Source organism: Chaetomium tenue (genome assembly GCF_020726465.1).
Source record: "Chaetomium tenue strain MPI-SDFR-AT-0079 chromosome Unknown F5144scaffold_7, whole genome shotgun sequence".
Lineage (NCBI taxonomy): Eukaryota > Fungi > Ascomycota > Sordariomycetes > Sordariales > Chaetomiaceae > Chaetomium > Chaetomium tenue.
The window spans coordinates 1,473,727-1,492,501 of NW_027117335.1; the positions used below are offsets into that span (position 1 = coordinate 1,473,727).

Here is an 18,775-nt window from a genome sequence, read left to right on the forward strand (position 1 = left end):
GTAGACAGCCGCGGCCTCAACTTCAAGATCGACTGTGATGGTCTGGTTCCCGCAGCCGGATTGTACCGATGACCGCCATGTATCAAGGGCGGATGAGCAAGCCGTGGTGCAGATGCGTGATAATGACGCCGGTGGGTAGAAGATATCCGGGCGGAGATCTCTCACCAGCGGGTCGCAGGCTGTAACGTCAACAGTCAGGGCATTGGTACACTCTGGCGTGAGTGTCGAGGGAAGACTGTCTGGGTAGAGCAGCACCGTGGCAGATGCCGTTGACGCAAGCCCGAGAGAGAGAAGCAGGTTGACGAAAAGGGTCTGCATCATGAAGGTTATCCAAGCCCAATTCCTATAGCGGATTGCGTTGGGACCTTGGATGAAGCAAGTCAATGAGAATGACTGCTTTCTGGTGGGAGGCGGGAGACAAGGAACTCTTCGTGTGGCTCAAGGCAGCATCTCATCAAAAGAAGGGCGTTGTTCTTGGGGCAGGCTGTCGAGCATACTTTGGCCCCCTTTCAGAGCCTGGTCCATTTGACTGGGGTACGCAAGAATGGAAGCTTTTCATTCGGCCGAGATCTCTACCCCTTTCCTGTCCTTTGGCGGCTATCCTGCAGGGTGGATGCCACACCTTTTTCAGCTCCCATCCAAGTAAGCAAGGCTGCAAGGGGCAGTGGTGCCGTTGTGCCGTACCTCGCGCCTTCGGCCCTAGGGGGTAAAAAGGCCTCGTGAACGTGGGCTCGCCAGGCTAGGTAAGGTACCTTACCTTAGCTTCTCTTCCCATTTCGGTTAACTGCAATGCCGCCCGCCCTACATTTTCTATTGATGTTCCAAAACTACCCAACCAATCTGTATCCCCCCCTGGGCACACACCCAGTGCTCCTCCTGAAAGAATTCGGGGAGCAGAATCAGGAGGTGGATTCGAAGCTATGTTGAACTTCACGGCCAATTCTAACGACCTTTCTGCAGCTCGCATACTGTTCTCATGGTTTCCCCCTTAATGCTGCAACGCGCACAAGCTTAGGTATTCATGGATATGAATCATATGATTGTAGTACACTTCGAAAGAGCTGGCCAACGGCAATAGAGGCTACTTATTCCCACTCAACAACTCAGGCACCGGTTTGGCGTGCCCCCCATTGCTGACGGAAAGGAAAGACCGTATAATTACCGAACAGAGTGATTATCGAATGCACTAATACTCACACGGTCTTCTTTACGCGCCGACCTGCCCCATCGGGCGTCTCTTGTGCCACGATGGGCCCTTGATATTACCCTCAGTTACACGAAGGCGGACGTGGACTGCCGTCTGTGCCGAGAGGAGGGACTAGTGACGCCTGGTGTGATCCACCGGAGTTAGAGTAGGAATGAATCCCGCGTGGCACTGGTGGTACCTAGGTACCTACTCAAAGGGTCATCTTATACAAGATGCGGCGGCAGCTTGCTGCCTTGCAGCTCGTAGGGATTCCAGTACAGGCACAACACCCGTGACGGACGGCCATGCGGTATCCTATTGTGCTTGCTCTCCTTTGCGGGCAGAGGCTCGCTGACGCCTTGCCCTGGCACCAGGCAGCGGATCATGCTGCTGTTCCCGCTGTTGCTGATGTGCCCACAACGTGTCGGAATCCCGTATCGTAAGTGTCTCGTCGCCCCTTTTTGAACTGTCTTATTAGGCATAATCTCATTGCTAATCACCGCAGACCATTTGACTACTCAGCCAAGGTCAGGCGCGAATATGAGCTGCCGCTGTGTCGAGACGGCGATGACAGGCTCGGGGTAACCCCCTTTCTCGGTGCCATGGACGCGCCGTCTCTAATCAGCGGCCGAGCCACGGACGATGACTACACGTGCGGACCGGACCGACCTTGCGCCAACAAAGCTTGCTGCCCCAAGGCCACGCTGTCGTGCAACTACGGCGAGGAGGCGTGCGGCACGGCGGGCATCTCGCCCAACGAAGTCTGCTGGTCCAACTGCGATGCTAAGTCCGAGTGCGGTAAGGACGCCAAAGTTCCTGGTCAGAAATGTCCGCTCAACGTCTGCTGCGGCAAATGGGGCTTTTGCGGCATGACCGAAGATTACTGTGACAAGGAAGATCATGGCGCCACTGGCGGCTGCCGTAAGTCAATCTTCTTTGCATATATCCGCTTTTTAGCTGGTTCAGGAGTCACCTGGAGTCGCCTTACTCACAAGACCTCGCGCCTGTTTCCAAATTGCTCCTAAAACCACTGGACCTCCAAGAAGAAGATTGCGGCTAACATTGGGCAGAGTCCAACTGCGACCAACCTGGCCCCAAGAACAAAGCCAGCTCGCAGACCCGCGTTATCGGCTACTATGAGGGCTGGCGGGCCGACAGCGCGTGTCAGGGCATGGGGCTCAACGACATTCCCGTCAACTCGTTGACCCACCTGTACTTTTCTTTTGCGTCCATCACTCCGGGCACATACAGCATCGCGCCCATGGACGGTATCGATGGGTCCCTGTTCTCCAAATTCACCAACCTCAAGAAGAAGAATCCCGCCCTCAAGACCGTCATCGCCATTGGCGGATGGACCTTCAACGACCCGGGCCCAACCCAAAAAGTCTTTAGCGATATGGTGGGCTCAGCGGAGAATCGCGAGACCTTTATCGACAACCTGTTTAGCTTCCTGCGCGAGTACGCCTTCGATGGCGTTGATTTTGATTGGGAGTACCCCGGCGCTGATGACCGCGGAGGCGTTGAGGCCGACGGCAAGAACTTTGTCACATTCCTCAAGGAGCTCGACGCCGCCAACAAGAAGCAGCCCGTCAAGTATGTCGTTTCCTTTACGCTGCCTACCTCATACTGGTATATGCGCCACTTCGACCTCAAGGCCGTGGATCACGTCGACTTTGTGAACGTCATGTCCTACGACCTGCACGGCGTCTGGGACGGTAAGAATCCCATCGGCCAGAAGATCTACGGCCACACCAACATCACCGAGATGAAGCAGGCTTTTGACCTCTTCTGGCGCAACGACGTCCCCGCCAACAAACTCAACATGAGCCTTGGGTTCTATGGCCGCGCCTTCCAGCTCCAGGGCCCCTCGTGCAGCGAGCCGGGGTGCGGCTTCAAGGGCGGTGCGACCAAGGGAGGCTGCAGCGGCGAGTCAGGTATTCTGAGCTACCGCGAGATTATGGCCGTCATTGATTCCAAGAAAATCAAGCCCGTACATGACAAGAAGGCGGGCGTCAAGTATATCACGTGGAACAACGACCGTATGTCAATATCTTTTGTTCTCCTCCCCTTTCTGTCTCCCGAACTTCCCCTGAACACTCAAGAAAAGTACAGCTAACATTGTTGGACAGAGTGGGTGTCGTACGACGATGCCGACACCTTCAAGCAGAAAAAGGACCTGGCCGCGGATCTAGGGCTGGGCGGCTACCTCATCTGGGCCATCGATCAGGACGACGAGCAGTTGACAGCACTGCAGGCTGTCATCTCGCCCAAGAAACTAGGCGACTTGGGCGCGGCCAGCGACAAGGACGACTGGCAATCTTCCAACAAGCATTGCTATATCACACCCTGCGATGGCAACTGCGACCCCGGCGACATCAAAATTACCGACCAACCCTGCGGTGACGACAAGCGAAGCAAGCTCTGCTGCCCGTTATCTGGGGCCCCGGATCCCAAGGAGTGCACATGGCGTGGCACCGCCCCCTTATGCAGCGGCCACTGTCATGACGACGAAGTCATGATGGAGATGAACAAGTGGGGTGACGGCCATGGGTGTAATGACGGCAATAAGGCCTACTGCTGCAAAAGCCCGCTCGCCGCGGAAAACACGTGCTACTGGAGCGGCGTCGGCGGCTCCTGCAACGGCGATGACCTACCCCTCACCTTCTCGGGTACCGTCTTGACTATCTTGGAAGACGTGGCCAAGGTCATCCTCCGCGTCGTCGGGCGCGCCTATCCTCTTACCGCCCTGGCAGGAGAAGCGCTCCTCTTGGTGCTCGACGAACTTGACCTCGACACAGACAAGTACTACTGCTGCCCTAAAGACGATATCCCCCAATGGAAGAACTGCGCCTGGTTTGGCAAACCCGGCAGCTGCTTCGACGGCCATTGCCCGGACATGACTTACGCCCAGCTGACTGACAGCGACTTTGGCGGCGGCGAGACGTGCGGCTGGCAGGCTTCTCGTGTGCGGACCTTTTGTTGCGAGGCGGCTGAGGACCCCTTGTTTCTGCCGGTGCCGTTGGGCAACCTCTTCGAACACCCCCCTGATGGTGAGAGTGTCGACACTGACTTCTCCCTCGAAACGGACAAAGACTCGGACAGTCAGCAGAACCCTAACGACGCGGCCTTCCAGTTCGTCGTGCTCGCCTCGCCCGAGGAGCTGCAGGTCTCGCTCGACAAGCGTGACGGTTCCCACTGGGACGTCTTCTCGGGCTGCGATTCGGCCATCGGTGAAGACGGCCCCCACACGGTGCAGATGGTATGCACAGACTTCTCCGAGGGCAGCAACTGTCACAAGATCAGTCTCGGCCACGGCGTCCCTGGAACCATTTTGCAGATGCCCACCGGGTGCGGCCCTGGGAAGTACGCCGTTGCCAAAGACATGATCCCAACCTCTGACCCGGCAAAGACCATTCTTCCGCGCCACCTTGAACACCTCTCGGCCACCCACAGCCCCGTCGTCTACGATTTGACTTTTGACTACGACTTCACCCGCGTGCGCCGCGACCTCGGCGACACCCAGATGCGCATCGACTTTAGCAACCAAGACGACTACTGGGACACAGTCGTTGCAGCGGCCGGAAACACCAAAAAGAAGATCAAACGCTCCCTCGCCGACACTGGGGGCAACCACGCCCGCTGGCTGGAGGAAGAATTCCGCGACGACTACCATTTTGGGGCCCTGTCTCGCCGTGATCTCGAGGAGCGTTGGTTCGGCTCAAGCGTTCTCGACTGGCTTGCCCGAATCGTTAAGCCGGAAATCAAACGCGAGTTCACCTACGACTACAAGGACACGTTGACAGCCAAACTCATTGACGAGACGTGGCAATGCAACCGCAACGGCGTAGACTACGAGGGCCACATCCTTGCCCAGGCCCTCCTGAAAGTAAACGTAGCGACCAGCTTCGGCTTCACTTTGATCGTTACGAAGCTGACGCCGCCTTTGGACATTTCCCAAAGCTACTTGACCTTCTACAACAAGGGTGAGATCACGGGCGTGTTGACCCTCGAAGCCGTCGCCAAGTTTTCCTATCACAAGTCGGAAGTCATCTTGAACATCCCTTTCCCGGGCGCCTCGTTCAAGATCCCGGGAATCGCAACCATCGGCCCGCAGCTGACGGTCGAGGGCAGCATCGACGCCTCACTCACCCTAGCAGGTAAGGTGGAAACACGCCTCGAGTTCGCCAACTGGGAGGTCCGCCAGGTCCTTCCCGACAACGGCGACAGCAACTACACACCCAAAGAGATTGGCGACGGTGACCCGGACCTCAAGCGCACCGGCGACAATGAGGACCTAGACGAGCCCACCTTCTACGCCGGCGTCCAGGCGCTCGGCGACGTCTCGGCCAAGATCTCTGCGGCGGCCGAGTTTGGCATCCGCTTCGACAAGCGCTGGGGCATCGACCCGGCTGCCGCGGCCATTGTGGCCGAGGCAGGGGTCATGGTGAAGATGGGCGTCGGCAGCTCCACCAAAGACACCTGCCCCTTCACATTTGGGGTCGATGTCGGCGCACGCCTGTTTGCGCGTGCAACGGCACCAGGCTTCGGATGGCCGGGGGCCGAGGTAGCCATCACGCCGGCTTATAATAAGCCCATCATCGAAGGTGGCAGTTGTCCAGGCTTAGGCCCCCTCCCGACCAAGCGTGACTTGAGTCTTCTCACTATCGAGGCCAACGACACCCGTGGCCATAGTCATGGCCATAGCCACATCCACAACAACCGCGCCCTGGCCAAGCGAGCCTCCGTCTGGGGCCCGGTCCTCAGCGTTCCCGTGGGAAGCTACTTCTGCCCGCCCGAATCTGATGACAGCGCCGGCCCGGGCACCACATGTTCCGAGATTGGGTATGCCTGGCCAGACTCGGGTGGGGATCCCGAAGACTCTCTCCAAAAACGGGGGCGGGCATTTGGAAAGGTCCTCGAAAAGCGGGCTAGAAAGGAAGTCCACATCTGCGGCAACACTTTCACCTTCCAATACCCGTCAAACGGCGTCGCCAAATCAAAGGGCAACCTTCCTTACGGGTTTACCACCACCGCCTGCAACGATTTCAATTTCGACGTTCTCGGCATCGACGGCGTCACCGGCGTCAATTACGACACCGAGCACGTTCTTGAGGCTCAACTTATCAAACTATTCTTTGATGAGGTTGACCATGATAACTTCAACACCTTCCCCCACCCGGATCCCACTCAACCAGCAACCACCCAACTCGGCTTCTGTGACCTTGTCAATGTGCTGTGGAACATCAACCCCGTTGTCATCCCAAACCTCGATAGCGCCTTTACCGGCCAGGCCCTCTCCCCCTTCCAACACGTCGTCGCCCAGTTCCCCACCACAACATGGAACGTGGCCGAGTACGTCCGCCTCGAGCGGGACATCAACTCCCCCGCCAAGGCCAACGCATGGGGCGACAACCAAGTGGCCGACTTCGACAGATGGATCGGCGGCGACCCCAACGACTACGGCAGCAACGTCAACCTGGACACCCCCGTCTACACGGGCCTCATCACCACGCTCGAGGGCGCCGAGAAGATCATGCGGTCGATGCGCGCCATCCTCGGCTCGCGCTTCTACCACAACAACCCCACCATCATGGCCATCCTGCAAGCCCAAAAGGCGCGCGTGGGCGAGGTGCTCCGGCGCCTCGACACCGACGTCCTGCCCAACAACCCCCCGCAGGCGGGCTGGACGGCCTGGGCGCCGATGGGGCTGCAGGGGAAGTGGGACGCGTTCATGCGGGGCAAGATGGCGCTGGCCGTGACCAAGTCGAATAAGGTGCTGAACGACATCCTGCCGCGCATGCAGGTCCAGTGGGCGGACCAGGCGCATAGGGACGCGGCTGTCGAGGACGTTAACGATACGGCGGCGGAGAAGCTGGTGAAGGTGAGGAAGCGGAGGTTGATTAATACTATTGATACCTTCGCCGAGGCTTTGAGGGTGGCGCCGGCGTGGCAGTGGGCGTTTTAGGGGAGTTCGCTATCTTTGTACGTGTATGTGCCACGATAGGTCAGGGGGTTCATTTTATCATCAGTATATAATTCAGTTCATCAGCTTGTGTTTCATTGCAGGTCATATTAATTTAGCCAGCGGTCGACTAAAACTTACGGTAATTTCCCCGATGCTTCAAGCTGGGTCGTACAGGTACCTATAAGCCGCCCCATCTCAGTTATACGGCGCTCAGCCTGGCCACGCTCATCTTTGCGCTTCGGCCACCGTTGATCGACATCCTGAACGGGGTCTTCCTCCTCGTCCCGCGCCTCCATTGCAAACTCCGTCGGGTTGTGAAAATGACGCGCCCAACCAAAGCTGGCTCTGAGTTTGTCATACGTCACGACGATCGTAGGGTTTCTATGAAAGAGTCATATCGGCTTCGTCATTCGGAATAAGGACGAGGAACCTCGTAATCCCATCAGCCAAGTGGGCAGCCGAGGGGCGATAATAAGGCGGTGGTATGCCCTCAGAGCCGACAAAAGCATGGATTCCACGTGTTTACGATCACCTTGCCTTAATTACGTTAATTTACTCAACTTTTCGGATGGACACCAAGTTTGGGATGGACAGTAAGTTTTAGGTAATCACCTCGGTGACACCACTAACGTGGTTAGGTAGCCACAGGCTAAAGGATGTCACGGGCCTCACCCCTGAATTGCGCAACTACCACCGCGAATGCGCAAGGCGGGAGGTGAGTAACCTCATGGGGTGTTTAAGTACGAAGGAAAATGGGCAACTCCTTCCAGTCTCCATCACCGGCACCGTTTACAGTCAGGTCGACGCTGGCGGGGGGTCACAAGGCATTGGACAGTCGGTACGGAGCCGGCCCCACTCCGGTCCGGGAATGTATTGCGGGCGCCGGGATGCCGGCCCCACCTTTCCAGACCATCCGGCTCAGGTCCGCCCTGCGTGGGCTTAACCCACGTAGTCTAAGGCCCCGCAGTCCTGTCCCTTCCTGTTTGTTTGCGTTCCACATTGGTTTTCCGTCCCCCAAAAACACAGATATCTACGATTCCGTTCTTGCTGCGTTTTCACAGAACGGGAACAGGCTCTCAGCCGGTAAAGGCGGGGTTATCATTAGCCCGCATCGGTTCGGAGGCAGTCCTTGCATGGAGGCAGTCGACTTGCATGGCCACTGCCCAATCACGGTCGAGGCGAGGGAGCCTTGCTGCATGGGAACTGCACATCGACACCCTCCTCCCTCCATGCTGCAGGCTGCGGCATATTGCGCAGGATGGATGCAGCCAAGACCAAGGAGGCCGTCGTCTGCGCTGAGGGTCGAGGTCTACTTAAAGTCCCATTTTCCCGCCCAAGCTACCTACCTATCGAATCTGGGCACATCAAATCTCAACAATCGGTCTGTAGCCACAGGCCGGTCAGCCGTGCAGGCCGGCCACGCTCCCCAGTGCGTCTTCCCCGTCCCCTCTTTGGCTTTCGCCACCGCTTATATGAGTTACATCTCCAGGTTTCGACTCTTAATCGTTCGCCCGCGGGGGCATTCCCAGCCCCCGCCAAGTCAGCCAAATTCCGTGGCAATGGGTTGGTGATCACAACCAAGAATTTCTTCGTGATCTTGATGCGATTCCTTGTCCGGAATTGGACCAAGACGGTGCAACTTTCGCTCCGGGACACTCCGCCTTGGCATTTTCGGAAAATGAAGCGCATCAGGATCACGAAGAAGCTCTTGTTATCGATTGCTTTGGGGGGGGGTTGGAGGGTATTGGGACCTTGGGAAGATCTGGAGATCTTCTCCGATCCGACAATCTACCACATGTCGGACCAGTCATTGCAAGTTATTCAAGTTATTCGACCGACCTTTTGGCACCTTTTTGTGCACTACCATCACACCCCAACGACGTCTTCGACCCGAGCTTTGCCCTCGCACTCGGGCAATCGGCTTCGCTTCTGACCAACACTTCGACTTCCGCCTGGCCTGGGGTGTCCTATCCCACCCAGCCTCTTCCATCCAGTCTGCTTCCCGCAGCAGTGGTTCCGCTTCCTGCTCTACCCGTTCGGACGCCGGCGCCTGGGTTTCACTCCGCAATCGACCCCGGGCGCAACTTTCAGCAGACAACCTTCAACGGGCCGCCATTGGGCGTTTGGAACATCGACTTGAACAACATGGAGGCGCTGGCCTGTTCAAATGACGCCATCTTGATGAACGAAGATCACCTCGCTTGCGGCCTCCAGTTTTGGCATCCCTCATCGACCTCAGTGCCGTCCAGTCCAACATCCGGCACTTGGTCAACGCCACGCTCAGCTAGCCACGCCACTTCCAGTCTGGCTTCATCGAACTCCGGCAGCAGCCCAACGCCAATACATCGGACACACTGGAAGCCAAGGATGAGAGACTCATTTTCCTGCCGCCGGTGTCCGAAGAAATTTAGCGACCAGGTCAAGCGCAACCGTCACCAGCGGGAGCATGTAAAAAAGCTCCCCTGTTCAATTGCTGGGTGCGATCAACGATTTCCTACGACATCGGCCTTGAAAAAACACCGAGACAGCATAGCACATGGGGGAGAGAAAAGATTTCAGTGCTCAAGGTGCCCAGACAAGGCCTACACGCTAAAGTATAACTTGCAACGACATGAGAGGAAGGCTCACAGTGTGGGCTTGCTCAAGAGGTGAGGGCGCTTGGCCCTCGACTCTTAGAATGGGAATGGAAACTGCCCGCGGACCCGTCGGGACATTGCCCGACCGGGCCCGCGAGTAGTAGCGTCGCCGGCGTCCCCGATCCTCTATGCCTTTCCGCCCCTGCAAACTTAACCTCTCAGTGACCCGAGATACCACCTATTCCCGACTTCGCTGCTGTCCCGGGTTGGTACAAGCCGGGAGCAGATGGTGTCTCGGGTCACTAGAAGTTTTGTTTGTGGGGCGGAAGGGTATAGAGGATCGGGGACGCCGGCGACATTACCGGCTCGCGGGCCCCATCGGGCAATGCCCCGACGGGTCCGCGAAAAGGCTTCGCTCTCATTGAGTAGGGTTCCTGTCGAAAGTCGGGAGGAACCGACTCGCTATCCTGTATCTAAATTTAGGTTTAGCGCAATGAGAAAGGTGTATTGGAAGCTTGTGCGCTCGTTTATTTGGTAGTACATCCCAGGACTATCGCTGACCTACCGACAACATTACGAATACAGGCATGCATTCTGGGGAACAACCCAACACTAACACATATGCATATGCTCATCCATCCTCCCCAAACGCCGGCCTAGCGGCTAGCCCCAAACCACCGCACCTCGACAGCACAACCCATCAAACCAACGTCTCATTCCACAGCCGCCAACTCTGGTCATTAAACGTCGGCATACACTTAACCAACTCCGGCGGCGGCAACCACTCAATCGCCGTCTCCTCCCCCGTCTCCCCCGCCACCACCTCCGCCGTAAACCCCTTCAACCTCTTCACCGCCTCCCCCGCCCCCTCCTCATACTCCAAACTCACACTCGGCACCACCATAATCCTCCCATACCCCTCCCACCACAAATCCTTACAAAACAACTGCGGCTCTCCCTGATGACACTCGCCCCTCTCCCTCCTCGCCCCCCTAAACCCCACCCTTCCCTCCACCACCGGCCGCGCCGTAACCACCACCGCCCCATTCCAGCAAGCAAACACCTGAAACGGCACCCCCCTCCCCAACCTCCCCCTCGCAACAGGCTCATTCCAAAACAGCTCCCCGGCGCGCGCCCAACTCACCGTGTCGGGGGGCACGTCGAAGAAGAGATCGCCGTTGGCGGCGCGCGCCACGTACACGTCGTAGAAGACGGGGTTCGGGGTGCCCGTCCAGTCGAGCGCGCAGGCCATGTCGGCGTGCTGGTGGTGTTTTTGGTGGAGCAGTTCGAGGAGGTCGTCCGGGCAGAGGGTCACGTTGATGAAGGCGATGGTGGCGTTGGGGTGGTTGGTGGTGGTGTTGGTGGTGAGGGGGGCGAGGGCGAGGTTGCGCAGGTGGACGAGGGTGGTGAAGCGGTCGGCGCCGGGGGTGGGGGAGAGCGGGTTGAGGGGGGTGTGGAGGGTGAAGAAAGTGCGGATGGAGAGGGCGGTGAGGGTGGGTTCAAGGGCGGCGAGGAGCTCGGCGGTGCCGTCGGGGGAGTTGCCTTCTACGATGGAGAGCGCGCAGTGGGAGGGGCCGAGGAAGCGGATGGCTTCGAGGATGCTGCTGAGGAGGCGGGGGAGGATGGGGAGGCAGTTGCGGAGGTTGAGCGCGAAGAAGTAGTGGATGGGTGGGTCGGATGATGATGAGGATGTGGAGGGGTTGATTTGGAGGTGTTCATATCAGGATGTGTTGAAAGGCGGGCATTTGAGTTTGGGGAGGTCTGGGTCGAGGTTCGGATCGTGAATAGCGTGGATATGTGCCGTCAAGTTCTCTCGTGTGAGTTTTTCTGGTGATAGAGTCAGGGCGGGGACATCCTAGCACACATGCGAGTATACAGGTACAGTCACACGTACCATTTGGTGATACCTCGTAGGACCCGAGGTCCACGCTCTGAACCCGTGTCAACGGCCATGCGCTAAAGCGAATGTGAAACAGAACATAAAGGGAAGTCAACGACAAAACCGCAATTTGGGCAAAAATGACCAGCCTTCGGCGGGACATTTTACAGACACGCCCTGATGTCAGAACACAGGGCGGGGCCGGCGACGAATCGACCCCAAAGCCGGCACTAAGGCGGACTTCGCCTGGCGAAATGATGAATGGAGACTCTGGAAGCCCAAGTCAGAGTCCGTTTGGCGTCGTTTCGCCAAGAAAGTGATGTGGGAGGCGGCTAATTGTGCCGGCTACGCGCCAATAAAAAGGGGCGTCGTTGGGGGCCGAAAAACACCAAAAGTTGCACAGTACGAAGAGACCCTGGCTCGCCTGAAAATAACAGCTGACCAGCCCCTATATTGGCGTTGACGCACTGTGTGGCCGAGAAGGACATGTGCACCGCGGCGGCACGACGTTCCCTTCAACTTTGCTGTTTTGACTAGGGCTGTTTGAGGCCCCTCTAGGGCTGGAACTAAGATTGCCGCCATCAATGCGCTTCAAAATGGGGGCCGTCCCCAGCTCCAGGACCTGACCGAGGGCTGCACGAGCCGGCCAAACCGATATATTCCCCAGGACCAGTGCTGTCAGGTTTCGACCTCGTCTTGCCGGCGGCCGGCTGACCGACCCCAGACTCCCCCTATTGAAACATATTTCTCTGTTTTAATACGGTCCAATGGGTCCCTTGACTTTCTCGCTCGTGGCAGCCTTCATCGGTTCTACCAGACTGGTAGACGCCCTGGCACTGATCACCCCAGCGCCCCCTCTACCCACGACGCCCCCTGCCCAGCGCAGAGACACCGGCCCCGGAACTTCCACTTGTGGCTTCCTTGAGGGCGATCCCGCGAAGCCCTTCATTGCGCCTAAAGGCTTTAATTGCCGTCTCGACACATTGAACGGTATCTGGGGGGTCTGCCCAGTAGACGCGGAGATAGACACGCGATGCGGACTCGGCGCGTATTGCTTCGATGCTGGACCATGCAGTACCGGATGTGGTCGCCCGAGCTTGAGTAATAACTTGAAGGTCACAACACGGACATGGTAAGTTGCAAGGGCGTCCACCTTTACAGTGTACATTGCTCACACGTTGCTTAACCGCAGTTCCGGAAGAGATGGCAACGCAAGCGCCAAGTTCTGCTCGATGGCGCAGTTAATCGTCAACCCTGGCCTGTCCTTTGACTACATCGATTGTGCTCAAAGCCCGGGGGAAGCGACGTATTTCCTCACAGCCACGGCTTTTCTGGATGCGACCGCGGTTATACCTTTGCCATCATTATCACCAGGAGGACCATCATCCTCATCATCATCATCATCATCATCATCATCATCCCCGTCGTCATCACAACCATCATCGTCATCGCCTTCTTCGTCATCACGATCTGGTGCATCGACAGCGACGTCGACCACGAATTCGTCACCTCTATCTGCTACCCCTCCCACTACTACCAGCGTTGACAGCGGCAGTGCAGGGGATGGCGGGAGCAACACGAACAATACCGGGGCGATTGTCGGAGGGGTATTGGGTGGTTTAGCACTCGTTCTCGGCTCTGTCATTGCCCTGGTGTATGTGCTAAGGCACAACCGTGGTCGGCGCCCCGAACATCAAGCGGACGAGGGAATGCAACAAGGGATGGGGAGTTCATCGGAAACTGAGTGGAAACATGCTACTGGGGGATGGGGGCCAAGCGAGCTGGGAGACAGTCGGTCAATACCAAGGGAGTTGGACAGCCGATCAGTACCAGGGGAGCTACCAGCAGACCATCCCATTGCACGGCCGAGGGTCCCCCCTGTAGAGTTACCCGCAACTCCCAGACCGTACCGTGAGGGAGAATAACAACAAGTTACGACACTTTATACCGAATACACCAAAGAAACACAAAATGCCAAGATGAAACGTACTTCGAGAATGATCACCGATTCTACGCCGTAGGGGATTGATATCCGATACTATAAGATGTCTGCAAGTGGAAGGGAAACGGTTGGAACTTTCTCACCTGCTTTAAAGCATCAGCCGCAACATGGCCGCGTGGATTCCAACTTCCGTTTTACATTAGCCTTCCCGGCGCAAATTCATGGAAGTCCTGGGCTCCCATGCTTCGAAGAAAACACTTCGACTCCCATGATCCATACATCAAAGCTGCAATGAAAAAAGCCCCTCCGAACTTTAAACCGCCCTATCCTTGTCGGGTTAAGAAATACCAGGCCCTGTCTTGGGGATGTTTGGGCGGGCACCAATGACGGGCTGTGGTTTGAGACCCGGCCCCGTCTCGTGACGGTCCTAGCTGAACCAGCATATGCACGCTTGGCTCTGTTCAGCTGCCGGCGGGGAGGCATGGCAGCTTGTCTTGGAGTATAAACAAACCTCTTACCACCAGTCGACTCTAAATTGGCCCCTCCCACAACTCAATCCGTCTTCCTTGACCTCCACCACTGCCCACCTCATCGTAGCCAAATTCAAGGTATACACCATGTCAGGACACGGCCAGGGAGATGAATCGGCGCCGCTCCTCCCACGCATTAACGGGGTCGCGCACGAAGGGGAAAGCGGCCGCAGTGGCTTCCACCCTCGCCACTTTTTCTCGGTACTATGGCGTAGCTCCAGCCAGGTGTCGATGCTCGTCAACATCCTCTGGCCCTTTGTCCCCGTCGCCATCATCCTGCATTTCGCCACCGACGCACCATTATGGACCTTCGCAACGAGCTACATCGGCATGGTACCCGCAGCCAACCTGCTCGGCTTCGCAGGCCAGGAATTCGCCCGAAAAATGCCCAAGGTAGCCGGCATCCTGATCGAAACCACCTTCGGCTCCATCGTCGAGATCATCCTCTTCATCGTGCTCATCGCCAACCACTCCTCCTCCCAGGGCGGCGGAGGCGGCAGCGACGACGGCAACCTGATCCCCGTCATCCAAGCCGCCATCCTCGGCTCCATCCTCACCAATCTGCTGCTCTGCCTCGGCCTGTGCTTCTTCTTCGGCGGCCTGCGCCACGCCAGCCAGAAGTTCCACGCCATCGTCTCCGAGGTCGGCACCGGCCTGCTGCTGGTCGCTGCTTTTGCCCTGCTCATCCCCAGCGCCTTTTACTCGGCCCTCAAGTCGGAGGCCGCGCCGGATGCTGACCAGCCGCTGCTGGGTGCGCTGCATGAGACGTTTACGCGGGGCAAGCTGCAGACGGACGTCCTGCAGATCAGTCGGGCGGCGTCGATTGCGCTGATGGCGGCGTTTGCGCTGTATATTTGGTTTTGTACGAGCAGCCAGCACAGTATTTTTGATGAGGTCATTGAGATGGACGAGCATCGTGATGCGGACCGCGAGGAGGACTTGCAGAAGCCCAAGTTTACTATGACTGAGGCCTTGGTTGCATTGGCTGTGTCGCTTGTCTGCGTGACGTTTCTTTTGATCTTGTTGGTTGGTGAGATTGAGCATGTTGTGAAGAGTGGCGTGCCGGATCAGTTCCTGGGTTTGATCTTGTTGCCGCTGGTGGAAAAGGCGGCTGAGCATCTGACTGCTATTGATGAAGCCAGGGGTGAGTATCCTTTTTGTCTGCCGTTCTTCACCACAGAATTGCTAACTCCTTCCTCTCTTAGATGGCATGATCAACGTTGCACTGTACCACTGCCTTGGCCCTTCCATCCAAACAGCCCTTTTCAACGCTCCCCTGGCTGTCATCATCGCATGGATCATGGGCAAGCCCTTGGATCTCAACTTTGAGATTTTCATGGTTGGCCTTCTCGTCCTGTCGATTCTGGTAGTCGGCAACTTCCTCCGCGACGGAGAATCGAACTGGCTCGAAGGTGCACTTCTTGTGGTACGTATTATGACGAGCTTTCCTGGATCTTCGAACTAAGCGGATATCAGGTTGTCTACATCATCATTGCCATTGCATGTTGGTACTACCCGGACCCCGAGGTTGCAACTTCCAACGGTTTGGAAGGGTCCGCCGTGGTCAAGGTTACTATGACCAAGGATGCACTTGAGCAACTACAGCAGCTTGTGGCTGGATTGGTGCAGTGAGGGGGACTTTGCCTGGCGAAGTGATGAATCCAGACTCTAAAAGTCCAATCCACAGTTCGTTTCGCCAAGGAAGTGGGAGGCGGCTTCAAAATGGGGGCCGTTCCCAGTTCGAGGATGTGGCCTAGGACTGAAATAACCACATACTTAAGCCAATATATTCTATGATTATATCGTACGGGCAACCTAGGGGATGTTTCCTGGACCATTCCACTTCGACCAAGATCCCTGCCCGTTCTCGGGTTTTAAGGGGTCTGGTCACAGCGAGCGGGTTTCAATTCAAAGCGCCGCGAGTGTTAAGTATACAGACGTGACGCAGGAGTACCGTCGGTTAGATCACTAACCAATTCCGAGATCCCGGAGAGATAAGCACGGGACAGATCTGGTTAGTACAACCCTCGAATAGGTACCTCGCTGCGTCCTTAGATAGCATCCCTCCTCGTGCCACTAATAACTTTTCTTCGGTTACTCCCCCTTCTTTTTCGCCTCGTTCTCTTACGCAATCATGTCATCCGCGGCATGCTTTCGACCTTGGATACCACCTTGGCCTCGAAGTCTTCCAGAAACAATCGGACCCCCGCGAGATAGTCTTCCTCCGTTAACGACTCCGGGTCCTCGGAACGGCCTGCTGCGCCAAAGTCACCTTGGAGGCAACAACGGACAATGTCGGCATATCTGGCGCCCATCTTGCTCCGCAAAGCCTGCACGTACTTAGTCCGGAGAAGCGTAGCGAAGGACTGTGCGTCTTTCTTCCCGGCCTTGCGTGAGATGGGCCCGATGGGACACCACAAGCCGATTTCCAAAAGGAGCACGCCCAAACTGTAGACATCAAACTCCCTCCTGTAGGACTGCGCGATGCAGTCCGCTCCCTGAACGAGTTCTCCTCGTTCTTGTGTCCCAGCCGGAGGGGGCGACCGGTCCGGATGCCAATACAGCATGTGCTCATTCTCACTCGGCGGTGGAACGCGGCGCGTTTGAGCCCCAGAACTCTGCCCGGGATGCCCGGCCGACTGTGGCTGCTGGTGATACGCCGAGGCAAGCCTCTCGCTGAGCTCGAGCTGGGCATCCCGCCGCGAGAACGAGAAGGCGCCCAAGAATGGGTGCGGAAGGCCGTCGTGAATGCCATCATCATCCTCGCTCGCCGGCACATCGCCGCGTAGCGCGGCATCATTTTCGAACAGCAGCACGCTCTCGGCCGTTATGTTTTTATGCAGCCAACTGACGCTCAGGAGGCGGTAGACGCTCAGCACAAGGGAGTGCGCGCAAGCAAGGCGTGCGTCCTGGTCGCGCCGTGTCCCGTCCGCGTGGTCGCGGTGCAGGCGTTCGCGGAGCGAAATCGGGGTGGCTGTGGATGCGAGTCCTTCTGGGTATGCGTACACAAGCCCATGGCGAGAGTTCTTCTCGTCATGGACATAGCCAAGGCAGCCGAGTACGCCGGCGCTGGGTAGCGCAGAGAGCTGCTGTAGCTGCAACGTGAGCATGTGCACTCGGCTGTCCAGGTACGAGCGTGTCTGGCGGCTGGACTGCGTCGAATAGTACCGCCATTCGAGGACCGCAGGCGAAGAGCGGAACGAGACGAACTCGCGATGCTGGACTAGGTATGTTGCCGCTGCGCTTGGGGAGGCGGGTTTGACATCCGCCAGGCGGATCTTGACGTTTTCTAGGCCTATTAGACTGCGTGGAGCAGCAGGGAGAACCGCCCCAATGGGGTTGCGAGACTGAATCCCAGGGCCATTGTTTGCCGCCGTTTCGAGCTCAAGGCTTTTCAAGGCCATTTGCAACGTGACTACCGACCGGTAAGGTGCTAACTGAGCGACGTCGAGCGAGGCCGGCGCTTCGAGAGCAACACCCGCTCCTTCGGCAGTATCCCTGATCCAGCTGGTAATCGGCCCCGAGGTCGTGACGCCCCTCTCGACCCGCCGTTCAAAGCTGTGGGCATGCGAGGCCGGTAGGGCGATGGCGAGATCGTTGTTGTACCTGCACACGCCCTCGTACAGGGCGTTGAGCTGCTTGTTGTCTGCCGCCACCCATCGAATCGTGTTCCTCACGCCTATCTTTCTAGTCCCCGTGTTGTTGTCAGCTCCTAGGCCGGGGGGCGGAGTACTGGGCCGCGCTACCACGGCATTCTTGGATCCGAGATGAAGCTTGAGTTGTTTGATTCTCTCTCCCCAGTCGCCAAATCGAGTCTCGGCGGAAGCTATTGTGACACCGTCGTAGCGGCGGATTATGGCGTCTGCTTCCTTTAGATTGCCGACCATGTTCTCAATTGTTCTCTTGACGAGAGAGAGGAAGATGTCGGCCCGGAACTGACGTGGTAGATGTGAAAGAGCCTGCGCCTCATCCCACGGCCTTGCCAGATCTGGTTGGGCTCCTTGGTAGTGCTCTTGCATGAGAATATCTCCAAAGCCCGACTCCACAACCCACGACGCAAACCGAATCCGTTGCCATTGTAGGTGGATAAAAAAGCCCTCCAGGTCGCGCTCTGTGCTCCTTGCGGTTGAAATGATATCGAGGAGGTCGATGCAGCTTTTGACCACACCAATCACTCCCAGAACGCCGCTGACTGCGCCAAAAATTTCGAACCCAGACATTGTGGCCGCGAGGATGGGCGAAGCTGGTGTATATGCTGAGATCCTGACTCCAGGTGCTGGGTGCTCGGCGAGTCTGCGTGACAAGTGGTGTGGTTCTCCAGGGGCCGTCTAAGAGCTTTCAAGCCCAAGTAAACCATGGGAAAGACTGAGGCCTTTTCAACGCAACACAGGGAACTTTGGGTGTGCATACATACACAATACAGAAGCACAGCCCCTACGCCATCCTCCGGCACAGCCTTCCCTCCGCCAACCAAACAAAAGCCCCCCTTTCACGCTTGTTTTTCAGCTTCGGGAGCTAATCGTATGGGCGGCGCCAAAGGCTTCCCTGGGCCAATTAAATCGGGAATGGATCGCCAAAAGACGGTCAGGCAACAGTCAATAACTATTTCGTAGCTCGCGTGGAATCCTGGCGCTTAAGGACGGCGAGGCTCTGGGCCTCGGCGTTCCTTCAAGATGCATGCCCCCTCGCCGGGTAGG

General features: G+C 57.3%; 7 protein-coding genes across 7 annotated transcripts; 4 read left to right on the forward strand and 3 right to left on the reverse strand.

Annotated features, from left to right (window-relative positions):
• Positions 1–48: 48 nt before the first annotated feature.
• On the reverse strand, positions 49–318 carry F5144DRAFT_498490 (uncharacterized protein; the record flags this gene model as incomplete). Its single annotated transcript, XM_066786269.1, has 1 exon — positions 49–318. A coding segment is annotated over one exon (270 nt), but the record flags the coding sequence as incomplete, so codon positions are not given.
• Positions 319–1,491: 1,173 nt separating this feature from the next.
• F5144DRAFT_633624 (glycosyl hydrolases family 18-domain-containing protein) lies at positions 1,492–7,259 on the forward strand (the record flags this gene model as incomplete). Its single annotated transcript, XM_066792548.1, has 4 exons — positions 1,492–1,625; positions 1,692–2,107; positions 2,257–3,225; positions 3,316–7,259. The coding sequence occupies 4 exons, from the start codon at positions 1,492–1,494 to the stop codon at positions 7,149–7,151; spliced, it is 5,355 nt and encodes a 1,784-aa protein (XP_066638948.1). The 3' UTR covers positions 7,152–7,259.
• Positions 7,260–9,190: 1,931 nt separating this feature from the next.
• Positions 9,191–9,908, forward strand: F5144DRAFT_391518 (uncharacterized protein). Its single transcript, XM_066784716.1, has one exon. The coding sequence runs from the start codon at positions 9,297–9,299 to the stop codon at positions 9,801–9,803; it is 507 nt and encodes a 168-aa protein (XP_066638949.1). The 5' UTR covers positions 9,191–9,296; the 3' UTR covers positions 9,804–9,908.
• Positions 9,909–10,427: 519 nt separating this feature from the next.
• F5144DRAFT_633625 (cryptococcal mannosyltransferase 1-domain-containing protein) lies at positions 10,428–11,916 on the reverse strand (the record flags this gene model as incomplete). Its single annotated transcript, XM_066792549.1, has 2 exons — positions 11,622–11,916; positions 10,428–11,331 (listed from the first exon to the last, which is right to left on the reverse strand). Exons 1-2 carry the CDS (start codon positions 11,678–11,680, stop codon positions 10,428–10,430), a joined length of 963 nt encoding a protein of 320 aa, XP_066638950.1. The 5' UTR covers positions 11,681–11,916.
• A 365-nt stretch (positions 11,917–12,281) lies between these two features.
• F5144DRAFT_391629 (uncharacterized protein) lies at positions 12,282–13,761 on the forward strand. Its single transcript, XM_066784718.1, has 2 exons — positions 12,282–12,738; positions 12,799–13,761. The coding sequence occupies exons 1-2, from the start codon at positions 12,374–12,376 to the stop codon at positions 13,529–13,531; spliced, it is 1,098 nt and encodes a 365-aa protein (XP_066638951.1). The 5' UTR covers positions 12,282–12,373; the 3' UTR covers positions 13,532–13,761.
• A 404-nt stretch (positions 13,762–14,165) lies between these two features.
• F5144DRAFT_551846 (Sodium/calcium exchanger protein-domain-containing protein) lies at positions 14,166–15,710 on the forward strand (the record flags this gene model as incomplete). Its single annotated transcript, XM_066787710.1, has 3 exons — positions 14,166–15,222; positions 15,284–15,504; positions 15,555–15,710. The coding sequence occupies 3 exons, from the start codon at positions 14,166–14,168 to the stop codon at positions 15,708–15,710; spliced, it is 1,434 nt and encodes a 477-aa protein (XP_066638952.1).
• A 155-nt stretch (positions 15,711–15,865) lies between these two features.
• Positions 15,866–18,436, reverse strand: F5144DRAFT_633628 (uncharacterized protein). Its single transcript, XM_066792550.1, has one exon. The coding sequence runs from the start codon at positions 18,296–18,298 to the stop codon at positions 16,211–16,213; it is 2,088 nt and encodes a 695-aa protein (XP_066638953.1). The 5' UTR covers positions 18,299–18,436; the 3' UTR covers positions 15,866–16,210.
• Between the last annotated feature and the right edge of the window lie 339 nt (positions 18,437–18,775).